The sequence below is a fragment of the Sciurus vulgaris genome (genome assembly GCF_902686455.1).
Source record: "Sciurus vulgaris genome assembly, chromosome: 5".
NCBI lineage: Eukaryota > Metazoa > Chordata > Mammalia > Rodentia > Sciuridae > Sciurus > Sciurus vulgaris.
Window position 1 is genome coordinate 177,342,667 of NC_136465.1, and position 14,459 is coordinate 177,357,125.

The window sequence follows — 14,459 nt, forward strand, 5'->3', positions numbered from 1 at the left end:
TTCCCTCTGCCAGGCTCTGCTCGCCAGGAAGGTGGGCGGGTGACTCCCTCGCCTTCTCTGGTGTGTGGTCAGATGGCACCTGTGAAGTCGAAGACTCTCTGCCTGAGAGTAGGAAGACAGTCTCTGCATGTTTTCTTCCAGAGTATGACGGTTTGTCTTCCAATTGTTCTGGTCCCTCTGGAACTCCCGCAGCACCTTTGCAGAGCAGGCCACCCTCCTGCATGCCCATGTTGCCAGCGCTGTGCTGACCAAGTCTCCAGTGTGCACACTTCTGTTCCTGGCATTGCTTCTAGTCCATTGGCTCATTTCTACCTCTGGGTCCCTTTGACCTTTTCTAGCTTCTTTCATTTCATTCTGCATTTGAACTTCTGTTTGCTCTGAGAAATGAATTTTGGATGTGGCGAGGACAATGGGATGGGGAATCATATGATTTTGGGGTCAGGAGAGGACTGGTGTGTTTGGAACCTATTCAAACAGGAGTTTGCCAGACTGTGGTTAGATCTGGCCCACAACCTGTTTTATTGTGGCCCATGAGTTAAGAATGGTTTCTACATTTTTAAGTGGTAGGGGAAAAATAAAATTTCATGACACATGAAAATCATATGAACTTTAAATTTTGGTGTCCACAGGAGTTTTATTAGAACCCAGCTATGCTGGTTTGTTTAGGTGTTGCCTGTGGCTCCTTTGTGCCGTAAGGGCAGGGTGAAGAAGTTGTGGCAGAGACTTTCTGGCCAGCAAAGCCTAAAATATTTACTGTGGAGGCCCTTTACAGGAAAAATCTGTGACCCTGCACAGCAGATTGGCCTGGGCTCTCAGGGACAGCCTCCGCCCTGGGCGTGAGGACGGGGGATCTGGGGGGAGAGCTTGAGTTCTGTGAACCCCCCCTAGGCTGTTTGTGGCAGGAGATAGAAACATTTTTATTTTCTGCTTTTGATCGATTCAGCCTGGTCATATCATCGAGTGAGGTTCATGGCTTTAAGTAACAACCAGAGACTATTATTTTGATCTCTGAGCTTGTGGGTGTTTGGATCGTTCTTCTCAGTGACAATACTTAAACTACCTTTGAACACATTTGCCAGCTTTTAACGAACTGGAGGCATTAGAAATGAATCTTTTAACAAGTGCGAGCGACTGTGTCTTGTTGTAGAGTTACAGTGACCTGCACTTAGCTTCCTTTCCAGCAGGAGGTCCCACCTGATGAATTAACTGCACACAGTGTTTGGCCCGTCCAGCCTGTGACATGTCATCACAGGTGGTTTTCTTAGTTTTACTCAAATGGGACTCGCCAGGATAAAACCCACAGATGTGTTCAAACTTGAAGGAAATGAAATTCTACCTTTTGTGTAATTCAAAGGATTTTTTTTGGTCTGCAATGTAACATTTCATTTCTACACTGTCTTCAGGGTGTGCATTCCTATCTTACAGGAATGTCTAAGGTCGAATTTTAATTGTTCTCACAAGTACTTTCTGTCTTCTGTGAATGAAAGCCAAGCTTTTTAAAGTCTTGTGAATATTTTTTGTTTGGTTAAAGCAGAAACGAGAGCATTGTTCTTATCAATATGTTTGCTCTATGAGAGTGGCTGACCTTTCCCAGCCGTCCTTGGTCAGCTACATGTCCAGCTGCATCAGGGCTTTGTATCTGCAGTGCCATGTGGTTCCTTTCAAGGCTGTGGAGGTGAAGAAGCCTGGTGGAGTTCAGTGCTGTCCTCCAATAGGACTTGGTCCTCATCCGGTGGAGTTTTCTGTTAGGTTATATAAAAATGCAGTGAGTAGAATCTGCAGCTCTTTGTCCGGAGCCTCTAGAGGAAAGGGTTGTTTTCCCTCCTACCTTTTGTAGAGGGAAACAGACATCTAAGGTGTTCTCTGCCCTCAAGAAATGAAAAATACAGTTAATTGGGTTGCGACCCCTGCCCACGCTTATTATTACTGGGGAGGAGAAATTCAATGACATCTATGTATATCTGCATCTTAAAACATGGCCAGTTTTCAAGATTCTGTGTCTCTTTTTTGAACCCGGGGCTTTGCACACACTAGGCAAGTGCTCCACCTGAGAGGCACACTCGGTGATCTTACTGGGAAAGGAAGAATTGTCTTGAGGCCTCCTGAGATGCTGCCTCAGAAGGTACAGATCACGGCTTGCACCAGGCCTGGCATGGGCCAGTCCGCTTCTGCCAGGTCTCTTTGCTGTTTAAACCTGGACTTGAACAAAACTCCATTAATGGAGGCCAGTTCTGGGCCCTAGAGACACAGTACACCACTGAGCCACATCTCCAGCCCTTTTTATTTTGAGACAGGGTCTTGCTAAGTTGCTTAGGGCCTCACTAAGTTATTGAGTGTGACCTTGAACTTGCAATCATCCTGCCTCAGGCTTCCAAGTCACTAGGATTACAGGTGTATACCACCATGCCCGGCCCCTTTTTTGAATTTTATTTTGAGAAAGGATTTCGTTGAGTTGACCAGGCTGGCCCTGAACTTCTGGTCCTCTTGCCTCAGCTGTCTGGTTGCTGGGATCATAAGTATGTGACCATGCGTCTGGCTCAAAAGCTGTTTTTTTTTTTTTTTTGAAAGAGATACAAGATTCTCAGAATTGGGTGGGAATGGTGTGACCTGCACTTATAATGGGCTGGACTAGGGGAGCTTCAAGTGAATGATTTTATGTGTTTCCATTTATTTGTTTATTTAGGTACTAGGGATCAATTAACCACTGAGCCATATCCCTCGCCTTTTTTATTTTTTATTTTGAGACAAGGTCTTGCTAAGTTGGAGGCTGTCCTTGAACTTGAGACCCTCCTGCCTCAGCCTCCTGAGGCACTGGGATTATAGGCGTGTGCCACTGCATCTGGCTCCAATTTTATATTGATTATACTCTGCCTCTTTACCAAAACAAATTTGAGGTGGCTTAAAAATAAAAAGTATTACAAAAAGATAAGGGAGTGGCTGGGAACATGTCTCAGTGGTAGATCACTTGCTTAGTGTGTGGTAGGTCCTGGGTTTCATCCCCAGCTCTGTGGGGCAGGGCTTTAGGGGAGGCACAGACCAGACAGGAAAAATAAGGATTCATACTAAACGTGGGATGTAAATTTGAACCCAGACTTGTGAAAGACCCAGAGAGAGGAAAACATGGTGGGTCAGGTGTACAGCCTCTCTTAAGACAAATGCCCCGGGTAGTGTGTAAGAAGCCCTGGGCTGAAGCTCACAGTGGGGACATCTGTAGACCTCTGTGGTCAGAAGGGTGCAGTGTCTCCAGTTCAGAGTTACTGTGCGCTTCCTCATGGTCTGTCTTAGCACAAGGAAGGGTGTGGGGTCCTGTGAGTCCACAGTGAGAACAAGGAGGATGTGGTTGGGGTCACCTATGAGAGTCTCTTCAGTTATCCAGCATGGCAGTTTTTCTTCTCACATTAAAACAGGTTGCTGTTCCTTTAGGGGGTTTACAGAATGTGGAATTGGTTTGCATTTAGGTGCCAAATTGCACACAAAAAATTCTTAGCTTCAGAGCTCTGGAATGATAGCTGGCACAGGCAGTACTCTGGAGCCAAGTGCCAGGAGTGGCGTCACAAGACCCCCTTCTCTCCCTGAGTGGGAGAGCTGGCACGTGTCGTCTTCCCTGCCTCTCGTGTGGTCAAGCGTAGAGAAGTGAAGTGCGTGTGTTGCTGGCTTCCCTGTACCTAGGGAGCAGGTTGTTTCTCATAATGGAACTCAGGGACATATTGGGTAATGGCAGATTTATCATTACGAACAGTCATCTGATCTGGATTTGGGGTATCATGGAGGGTGGAAATTCTGGGGTCAGAGTGCTTCAGATGGCAGAATTGTGACTCTGCCATCATTAGTTGTTGGATGTGGGTCGGTGATTCCTCTTTCTGCCTGAGCGGTTTCTGCAAGGATCAAGGGAGCCTGTGAATTGTAGCACATGGTCTGCACAGCTGTTGCTTGTGTTGTATAAGGGCCTGGGATAGACATGTTCAGCCTACCTCCCTGTGGAAGAAGGGAAACAGTTTTTGGACCAGATGTTTGGAAATCAATCTTTTTTTCTGGCTTGTAATAATTTTGTCCTCTTCCAGAGAAACAGCACCCAGGACAATCTTCCAAAGAGTGCTGGACATCTTAAAGAAGTCCTCTCACGCAGTGGAGCTGGCCTGCAGGGACCCGTCCCAGGTGGAGCATCTGGCTTCCAGTCTGCAGCTGATAACAGAATGCTTCAGGTGTCTCCGGAATGCTTGCGTGGAATGTGCTGCCAACCAGAACGCAATCAGGTGGTGTTCCGTGTGACACATGCAGTTTCTGCCATGCTGGGTACCTGCTGGAAGGCATTGGACCTTGCAGTTCACACAGGTTTTCTGGGGAGCTGTCCTTCACTTCTGTGGGGAGCATCCCTCTCTGCTTCCTCCCTAGACAAGCTCAGACAGTGCCTGTTGGTGCAGTGTGGAACAGTGCAGATGCTAGTGCTGTTCGGCTTTCCTGTTTGTTTTTAGATTTTTTCCATTTTTTTATTGGTGCATTATAGTTGTACTTGATTTTGGAATTCCTTGGGACATATTCGTTGTGCACACAGTGTAAAAATACAGTTTGGTAGAATCATTCCCAGTGTTTCCCTTTCCCTTGCTTCCTCCCTTCCCGGTTGCTTTCTTCTACTCTGCTGCCCTGTTGGTGTTTGCAATGTGTTTTGGAATTTCTGGTTTGGCTCCTAATAGTGATTTGAACTTCCTTTTGACTCTTTGTTTCTAGCTTCTGCCTCCTAAGTTCCTGTACAGTTCTTGACCTCACTTCTCTTAGTTGTGAGTGTCTCAGTTGCTTTTACTGTTTTGATTAGTTACCCCGTGTTTAGTTTGAACCAGAAAGCTCTTTTGTAAATTTCTACAATCTTTCCTTAAATATTAAGTTCCAAACTCTACTTCCATCCATGTTACAATGTGCACATTTTAGTAAGTTCTTTACGGTATTTTTACCTCCTAGAGCTGAGCATCTGTCTTCTTTGATTCTTTGGAATCTCCTTTATTTGTGGGGGTACTGGGGATTGAACCTGGAGTGCTTTACCACAGAGCATGTCCCTAGCCCTTTTTTAAAAATGTTTTAAAAAATATACTCTTTTAGTTGTCAGTGGACCTTTATTTTATTTATATGCAGTGCTGAGAATTGAACCCAGGGCCTCACACATGCCAGGCAAGCTCTCCACCACTGAGCCACAGCCCCAGCCCTTTTAATTTTATTTTTTATTAAAAAATTTTTTTTTAGTTGTACATGGACACTTTTATTTTGTTCATTTTATTTTTAGGTGCTGCTGAGGATCGGCTCCAGTGGCTCATACATGCTAGGCAGGTGCTCTACCGATGAGCTGCAACCCCTTTTTGTGTTTGAGACAGGATCTCACTGAATTGCTGAGGTTAGCCTCAGACTTGTGATCCTCCCTCAGCCTCCTGAGGTGCTCCGATTACAGGTGTGTGCCACTATGCCCTGTTTGGAATTAATTTTTTTAAAAGTTTTATTTGAAATGAATTCTGAAGTCACAAGCAGGATATTCACCTTTGTTTCCTGGACTTGCATGTAGACAGGGCCTCCAGGCTTCCCTGTCACTGCTGTGATGGGTGAAATTGGGCTAGTCCAGCAGCCACTTGAGGGACTCCCCTTGCTGCTTAGACAGTCTTATACCTGAGGCTTTAATATGATTAAGATTTTTCAAGATCAAAGGAGGTGGTAAAAAGCCAAAATTGTCACCAAACTCAAACTGCTGTCCATTTGCAGAAAAATAGTAACAATAATAATCTTGCTAATAATAGTTGATATTTAAGAATATAACTTGTGGGCTGGGGATATAGCTCAGTCGGTAGAATGCTTGCCTTGCAAGCGCAAGGCCCTGGGTTTGATCCTCAGCACCGCAAAAAAAAAAAAAAAAAAATATATATATATATATATATATATATATATATATATATATATAACTTGTTATGTGCTAGAAGCATCCAGCCAGAAGGCTAGTTTCTTTGGTCTCTTTCCTGGTGGGGAAGCGCTCTAATGTGTGTGTGGTGACATCTTTGAACAGAGACCTGTGACCTGCAGACTTGTCCTGATGGGGAATAAACCTGCTTTGCCTCAGGTCCTCATTCACAGTATCTTATTTAATATGTAGATCAAACCAAAGAAATAGTGTGCTATTACTGTCACATTTTCATAAGAAGAAAAAACTGTGCTTCAGAGTAACTTGTTCCAAAGTCACTCATTGAATCGGTGACATCAGACCCTAAAGCTCTCACTTGAAAGCAGGGGCGGGTGGCAGGGGGCATGCCGGTCTGAGGCCTGCACACAGGCTCTGTTGCCTGTGACCTCCTCTTCCCTTACGAGGTGGCATAATCTTGAACAGGGGATGATGCTGTCCAGAGTGTCTGTTTTCTCTCTGGCAACGGGGAGAATGGTGTCTTCCTCATGGGCTGGTTGAGAGGGCTGGATGGGATTACCCTCCTGTAGATGCTTGTGCACGAGTGATTGCAGGTGTCCTGTTTCTGCCTCTCTCAGGGAGGATGCACAAACTTAAGATAATGCTACTTTCTTTTAAAACAATTAGTTTATTTCACTGTTTTTTGGTGGGGGGATTTTTGGGGGTTGAACCTGGGGCACTTGACCATTGACCACATCCCCAGCCCCATTTTGTTTTTTATTTAGAGACAGGGTCTTTCTGAGTTGCTTAGCACTTTGGGAAGTTGCTAAGGCTGGCTTTGAACTTGAGATCTTCCTGCCTCAGCCTCCTAAGCCACTGGGATTGCAGGCATGTGCCACCATGCCTGGCTTATTTTACTTTTTGAGTAACATACGCAAACTGTAAAAATTCAAATATTTTAAGAGAAGATGTTATGGCACATGAAGTATCAGCAGTCTGTTGGCATGGCTGCAAATGAGTGTGAGGTGGGGAGTCGGTTAACGACAGAAGCGAGGGTTTGAAGGGTGTCAGTTTTGTGCTCAGAGCTTCTACAGACAGTATCAGAATGAACCAGCATGGCTGCTTTCCAATGAAGCTTTGTTTCTGAATGTTGAAATCTGAATTTCACAGAATTATTATGTCTTGAAATTGCATTTGTTTGAAAATTGGCCATAGAGGCAGTTGTTTATGTAGCTGCCACAACCTTGCAGTTGTTTATGTAGAAGTGAAGCAGCAGGGAGGTGTGGCAGCCTCTTTCCTGGGAGGCAGGTGCTGAGCTGTCTCCCCATGGCCATCTGCCAGGGTGAAGAGACAGGGAGCAGTGGCGCTGACCTCCTGGCTCTGCACAGGGTGAGAGCCGTCTAGCCACACGCACAGGGATCCTGACCTTCTGAAACTGGGCCTCAACCTTCGTTAAAACTGGGGCTCAACCCATCTCAGGAATTGGATCTTTGTAGATCTCTGATTCACATTTGGGGGATGTGAAGAAGTTGGGAAACTGTGCTGTATTTCTGTTCCCACTGTGATAGATTACCACCAAGTTAGGGCTTGAAGCAACAGATTTGTTATTGTATAGCTCTGGGGGTCCCAAGCCCAAGAGCAGTCTCACTGACCTGAAGTCAGTGTCTGCAGGGCTGCTGGTTTCTGGAGGCTCTGGGGAGAGTTTGTTTTCTTGTCTGTGGTGACTTCTAGAGCTGCATGGCCTCATTCTCCATCTGCAGAAGAGCAGTGTAGCATCTGACAGTTGTTTCTGACTGTGACCCTCCTGGGTCTCTCTCACGAGAATTGTTGTTATTAGGTGAGGTCCACCTGGCTCTCTCAGATAATGTCGCTATCGCCAACTATGAATTTAATCAGATCTAAACAGTCTCTTGTGGTGTTTGCCTACACCAACCAATTCTGATTCTTTACCACTGGGTGTCCCACAAGTCACTTCTGTTCTGACTGTCTGTTGGGAGTTGGAGGCATTGAATCCTTTAACTTGGAGGCTCAGATGCTCCCTCTTCAGGAGCCAGCTAGAAATGGGGTGCCCAGGCTTCCTAGGTATTTGCACAGCTGACTCACAGTTGGTGTTCCTGTGACTCCCCCAGGACTCACAGAACCCCAGGAAGCTGTCACTCACTGTTGCTGGTTTATCACGAAGGACACGTCAGGAGCACTGAGTGGAAGGTGTGTGGGCAAGGCACAGGGCAGGGTGTCAGTTTCCATACCTCTGGCCAGGTAGCCTCTCCTGGCAGTTTGATGTGTTCACCAACCTGGAAGCTTTCCAAACCCCACTTTTGAGGGATTTTTGTGAGGTTTCAGGATGCAGGCATGATTAATTAAGCCATTGGCCGTTAGTATGGATTCATTCTTGCTCACTGTCCCTTGCTCTAAGGCCAGAAGTGGACTGGAAGTTCTACACCTTTATCAACTGGCCAGTTCTTGTCCCTCACCACCATCCTGAAGCTCTCAACAACAGATGCCGCTGTCACTCAGCAAGCAGGTTCTAAGGGTTCTGGGACCTCTGTGCAGGGAACCCAAGACAAAGAAGCAAGGCTGGGTCTACTACCACCTCCCTTTTGCCATATGGAGACATTCACAGGTCCTGGGTTTAGGATATGAACATCTTTGGAACATGGTCTTTTTCCCTGCTTTGGCCTTTTGGCCCTTGAACACATCTCTGTCATTCATACAGGATACAGTTGTCCCATCCCAAGGTTCCCCAAATTCTTGACCCATTATAAGCGTCAACTCATGTTCAGAATGTCCCTGAATCTCAGCTAAAAAGTCCCAAATCTAATCATTTAAATTGTCTAACTTACATGTGAGACTCTGGGTATGAACTTTCCTGGGCAGCTCCTCTTCATCTGTGACCTGAAACTGGACACCTGAGTATTTGCTCCCCAGGGCAGGCACTAGGTGACAGCTGGACAGGCATGGTGGCTATCTGGACCTCTCCCTCCCCTGACTTTCCCCCTGGCTGTAGGGTGCAGTGCAGGGCTCTCCTGCCACTGCGTAGCAGGCTCTGAGGGCCTGCTCCTCATTTCCTTCTGTTCCCTCACCAGCTGCGCCTTCCTGTCTCTGCTGCTGCATGCCGAGGGCACTGTAGGCTTTTCCATCATGTTCCCCCAGAGCTCTTCTGCCTCTGCTCATTGCCAGATCCCAAAGCGCCTTATGCATTTTTAGGTATTTGTTATAGCAGCACCCCGTTCTGCTACCCAGATATCTACTGGTTTCCTTTTGCTGATGTGACGAATCACCAAAAACTCAATGCTTTCAAGCCGCATGCATTTCTCATTGGAAATGGAGACATTCAGAAGTGGTTCTGGAGGGCTGTGCTCCTTCTCCCTGAGCAGAGCTGCTCTCCTCACCTTCCCAGCTTCTGGAGGCTGCTGCACCCACTGCCCCATGTGTTCCTCCTGCAGGGATCCGTGGGGTTTTGTGGGTCGATTTTCCCATCTTTAGACAGTCTTGTGTGTAAAGTCCCTTCTGCTGTGTAAGACATCATATTCACAGATTTGGGGGACGAGGACTTGGTGGACTCTGGACGCTTGTTATCCTGCTCACCATGGGAAGTGTTAGCCAGCAGTTTCAGCATCATACATCAAGTCTTCATTTGAAATGCAGTTTTAGGAAAGAGTATATATCTGATTTTGTTTTTTCAAAACCTGATACAGAAACCTGGATACGATTGGTGTGGCTGTTGATTTGGTTCTTCTGTTTCGTGAACTGCGAGTGGAACCGGACTCCCTCTTGACAGGTAATCTGTGCCATAATTCATGAATTATTTATATCTTGGAAAAGGGTTTAAACCAAGACTCTGAGTAGTGCATCATTCATTGAAGCACGTGTTCTGTATTTTGTGACAGGGAAACTTTGACGATGAAATATTAAAGAGTTAGCATAAAAGTTTCAGTGGCTCCCTTCCTCCCTGATGTGGACTGAATTGTCTCTCCCTAGCTGTTTGTGCTGAAATCTCTAGTCAGTTGAGGCTGCTGTAATGAAATCCTTAGCCTGGTAACTAACAAACAGTAGAAGTTTAGCACTCGCAGCTCTGGGGACCAGCAGATTGGTGTCTGTGAGTGCTGCTCTCTGCCTTGAGATGGTGCCGTCTTGCAGCAGCTTCACATGGTGGAAGGACAAAAGGGAGCCTTCTCCAGACCCTGGCCAGCCACGTGCCCAGGCCCCAGCCTCTTACCAGCAACACATGGGGGTTTGAGTTCAACACAGAGATTTTAGAGGGACACTCATAAGAGAGGGTGTTAGGACACCTACACACAGAGACATGACCACATGAGGACACAGGGAGAAGGGGTCGTCTATGCCAGGAGAGGTCTCAGGAGTCAGCCCTGCTGCCACTTTGGTCTTGGACTTCTCGTTCCAGCAGTGTGAGAACATGAATGTGTCGCTGAAGCCGCCTGGTCTTTGGTTCTTTGTCGTGGCCGCCTGAGCTCTCTCTAATGCACTGTTTTTTCATATTTATGAATATAACAAGTCCTCTTCTAGGTTTGGGTATGATTCCAACAGTGACCAAAACAGACAAAAATCTCTGCCCTCGGGGCTCACATTCCAATGGGAGCCAGATATGAAATCTGTTAATTAAGCCGAATACCTGGTGTGACAGAAGGGGAACTGGCTGTGGTCGTTAAGGACTTTGATATGGGATTAAGAGCAGCCAGCTGCTTAGCTGGGAGGCTGGGAGGTTCTCAGGCTGTTTTGAGTGTTTCTGGTCTGCGTGTTCCCAGCACCAGCACTTCTACTTTGGACTAGGGTTATTACCTCAATGTAATAATCAAAACCTCTAGACTTTCACATATAATCTTTTTTGTTTTTTTAAAAATATATTTTAGTTGTTGATGGACCTTTATTTTATTTATATGTGGTGCTGTGAATCAAATCTAATGTCTCAAACATGCTAGGCAAGCGCTGTACCACTGAGCTACAACTCCAGCCCCTCACACGTAATCTTGTCCAAGGAATCGAGCTACTTTATGGGCAAACCTAAGCTGTTCAATAAGAAAAATCTTAGTGTAAATATCTAGGCTTATAAATTACGTGTACTAGATTATAGGTTAAAATGTTTTTGTTATAATGTCTTTCCCTTATAAAGTAATAAAATGAACAGTCCTTTAAATAAAATGCCCAGCCGTATTTAAGACAGAATTTGACTTATAACTTGACCATCACAAGTTATAAGTTCATCACAAGTTCTTCACCCGTCCTTAATGAACACACGAGGCTTTCATGTGTTGACGCTGACAGATGCTGCTCTGGGTGGGCAGTGAGAACCAGACCAGCAATCTCTTAACAGACGAGGTGGGCTTGGGGAGTTGGTGTGGCCCAGGCACGCTGAGGTGTCTCAGTGTGCTCATTTCATACTCAGTCTGCCAAAGTCCTTGGGTCTTTCTATTTGACTTAAAAATCATTCTTTGGGACATGGTAATTTAAAAAATCACATCACTTAAGAAGTGATACACATTTACTTTGAGTTTTTAGAGCAGTAATTTCTTAAGTATTCTCAAGAAATTGATAGAGTGTCAGGTTTAGTCACGAGGTGTTTTTAAGTTGTTCTACATTTAAATGTGTTTTTAAATTATTATTTTTATTAAGCTTTTAATTTTTTACAGACTGTATTTTGATTCATTGTACACAAATGGGGTACATAATTTCGTTTCTATGGTTGTACACAATGTAGATTCATACCATTGGTGTAATCATACATGTACATAGAGTAATGATGTCTGTCTCATTCCACCATTTTTCATACCCCCTCCCTCTCATTTCCTTCTACATATTCTAAAGTTCCCCCATTATTCTCTCATTTCCCCACCCCACCCCCATTATATATCATTCTCCACTTATCAGGGAAAACATTCGGGCTTTGGTTTTTTGGGCTTGGCTTATTTCACGTAGCATGATATTCTCCAGTTCTATCCATTTATTTGCAAATGCCATAATATTATTCTTCTTTATGGCCAAATAGTATTCCATTGTGTATATTTACCAGAGTTTCTTTATCCATTCATCTCTTAAAGGGCATCTAGGTTGGTTAAATGTGTTTTTGTGTCTGTTTTGTACTAAAATGGAAGTGTCCATACTCAGTTGAGGGATTGGAAATCAGCAGTGAAGCCTGAGGAGTAGCCATTCAGAAAGCTCAGGATGTGCTTGGCACTGCATTCCATGACAGCTGGGAAGTCCTCATGTGGTGGCCAGCGTGCCTCTAGCAGAGCGTAGGTGCTGTGTGGCCAGAAGTCGATTTTCTTCTAGCAGCGTATTCCTCGTGAAGCAGCAGGGCCAGAGTGCCACTCGGATGTTGTGGGTTGATGGCTCCCGGAGCCGAGCCCAGCCCCGTGCCTGGATCCTGGCTGCTGACCCATGTGGGAGCGGCTCTCTGGGGAGCAGCCCCTTACTCCTGGCCTCACTCCCCACCCGGCACAGCCCTGCATCCTTTCATTAGCAGGCCCTGTACAGGCTTCTGCTTTCTTCTTAAATAACTTCCTTGACTCCACCTTCCCTTCCACCCCTCGTTCCCACTCTTTTTGTGCTACCTGAAATGTCCTGCGAAAGGTTATGTAGTTTTTATAACACATGGTAACTGGTTCTTTCCCCCTTCATTCACAGTGCTGTTTTTCTAAGAACACAGCTAAAGGTGGTCATTCCTAAACCTGTTTTTGAGATCCAGCTTGTTGTGGAGGAATGAACTGCTTGACTGGGTGGTGTCAAAAAAGTAGATCCTTACCCACCTATTTTCTTTTAGCTATATCAAGATCTGTTCGGTGGATAGTTGCAGCCTTACTAGTACAGTTATTTTATTAATGTGAGGCTCATGTAACAGAATTCTTCATCCTAGAGGGAGTGGTCCAGTGACGTTTGGGGTGTTCATAGTGTCGGGCTGCCCTGCCTCTGCTGGGAGGAAGCCTGTTTCCAGGATGCGCTTCCTCTGCACATTCCTCCTGTCGCCCCTATGTTCTGCTTCCTCTGTGTACTCAGCCTATTCTGGATTTCTTTTTTCTCTTTTCTGCAGTACTGGAATTGAACCAGGGGCTCTTCTCTGAGCTACTTCCCCAGCCCTTTTATTTTTTTGTTTCAAGGTAGGGTCTTGCTGAGTTGCCCAAGCCAGCTCTGAGCCTGGGATTCTCCTGCCTCAGATTCCTGATTAGCTGGGACTGCAGGCATGTGTCATTGCACCTGGCATTCTGGATATGTTATATAAGTGGAATCGGAATTACGTGGCCTTTTCTGGCTTCTTTTTCTTAGCATTGTGTTTTCGAAGTTCATCCACGGTGTTCCTGAATGGCTGAATGCTGTTCCATGGTGTGGTGATACCACATTTTGTTTACCCACTGGTTGGTTTGTGGATGTTTGGCCAGCATGGGTGATGGTGTACATGGATTGGTCAAGAGCCTGAGTTCCATTCTTCTGGCTCTGCATCTAGGACTGGAATTGCTGGGTCATGCCATAACTCTGCACTTAACAACATTTTGGGTCTCCACTGAACAGTTTCTAAAGCTGCTGGGCTGCATTGTGTTTTCACCAACAGGTCCAAGTGTCCAGTTTTTCCACACCTGTGCTTGACACTTTCTTTTTTGGATTGTAGTCATCCTGATGGGTGTGAACTGATGGCCCCTCATTGTGGTTTTTAATTTCCCAAATGACCTTTGACCCTGAACATCTTCTATTGGGCATTTGTGAATCTTCTTTGAAGAAACATCTGTTTGTCCTTGCCCACTTTTTAATTGTGCTGCTGTTTTACTGTCGAGTCGTAAGAATTACTCATATGTTGTAGAGACCAGGGATTGTTAACTGTAGATCTGTTTGTGGAGATTAGCCATCTCAAAAATACTGAGTCTTCTAGTCCATGAGGGGTGCATATTCCATTTATTTAGGTCTTTTAATTTTTCAGTTATATCAGTTTGAAATAGCTGATTCATGTTCAGTCGCAGATTTGGAGAAACATTGAGGCAAGAAAGAAAATGAAAATTAAATAATTCCTTGCAACTTTTTTGGAAAAGGCAGTGAAATCATTGATTTTTCTTTGGAATTTAACAATGAATTTTGGATTCAATAAGAAACTTAATTTTTTATAGTGTAGTAGTTCAAACCTAAAATGATCTTGTAGAAAGCATTCTGGTTTCTATAAAGTATCTGTACTATCTTTTGATTCTTTCTCTGAGAATCTCATTTCAGGGAGATTTTTAGTAGGGTGACTGTGCCAGTTTTTTGTTACCACTCTTGAGGAAAGAACTGTAATTATATTGTCAAAATAATATTTAGAGTATTATTTCCAGGGAATAATTACAGTGATATGACAAATATATTATGCTCATCAAATTTTATATAAACACAAGCATGAGTTATTTTAATTGAGTTATTGGTGTTGTTTTTGGCTTTTATTCTTTACTGGTCTGTAAAATAATGTTGGGACTTTCTAACATTTGCAGTATTTACATAAAGATCAGCTGATAAGCTATTTGGTAAAAGTGTCATTTTCCTTGTCTGGAGTTGCTTTCCTTGTGTCTAGGCCATCTTTAAGCCTTTTCCTGTCCAGAACTGTGTTCTGGGGCAGAGG

At 44.8% G+C, this 14,459-nt stretch overlaps 1 protein-coding gene across 1 annotated transcript in view; it reads left to right on the top strand.

Moving 5' to 3' along the window:
* ATXN10 (ataxin 10) overlaps nt 1-14,459 on the top strand; it is a 140,824-nt gene that overhangs the window by 15,233 nt on the left and 111,132 nt on the right. The window contains exons 2-3 of the mRNA XM_079142587.1: nt 4,062-4,253; nt 9,568-9,650. Coding sequence (XP_078998713.1) covers nt 4,062-4,253; nt 9,568-9,650 — 275 coding nt within the window. The remainder of the gene's footprint in view (nt 1-4,061; nt 4,254-9,567; nt 9,651-14,459) is intronic.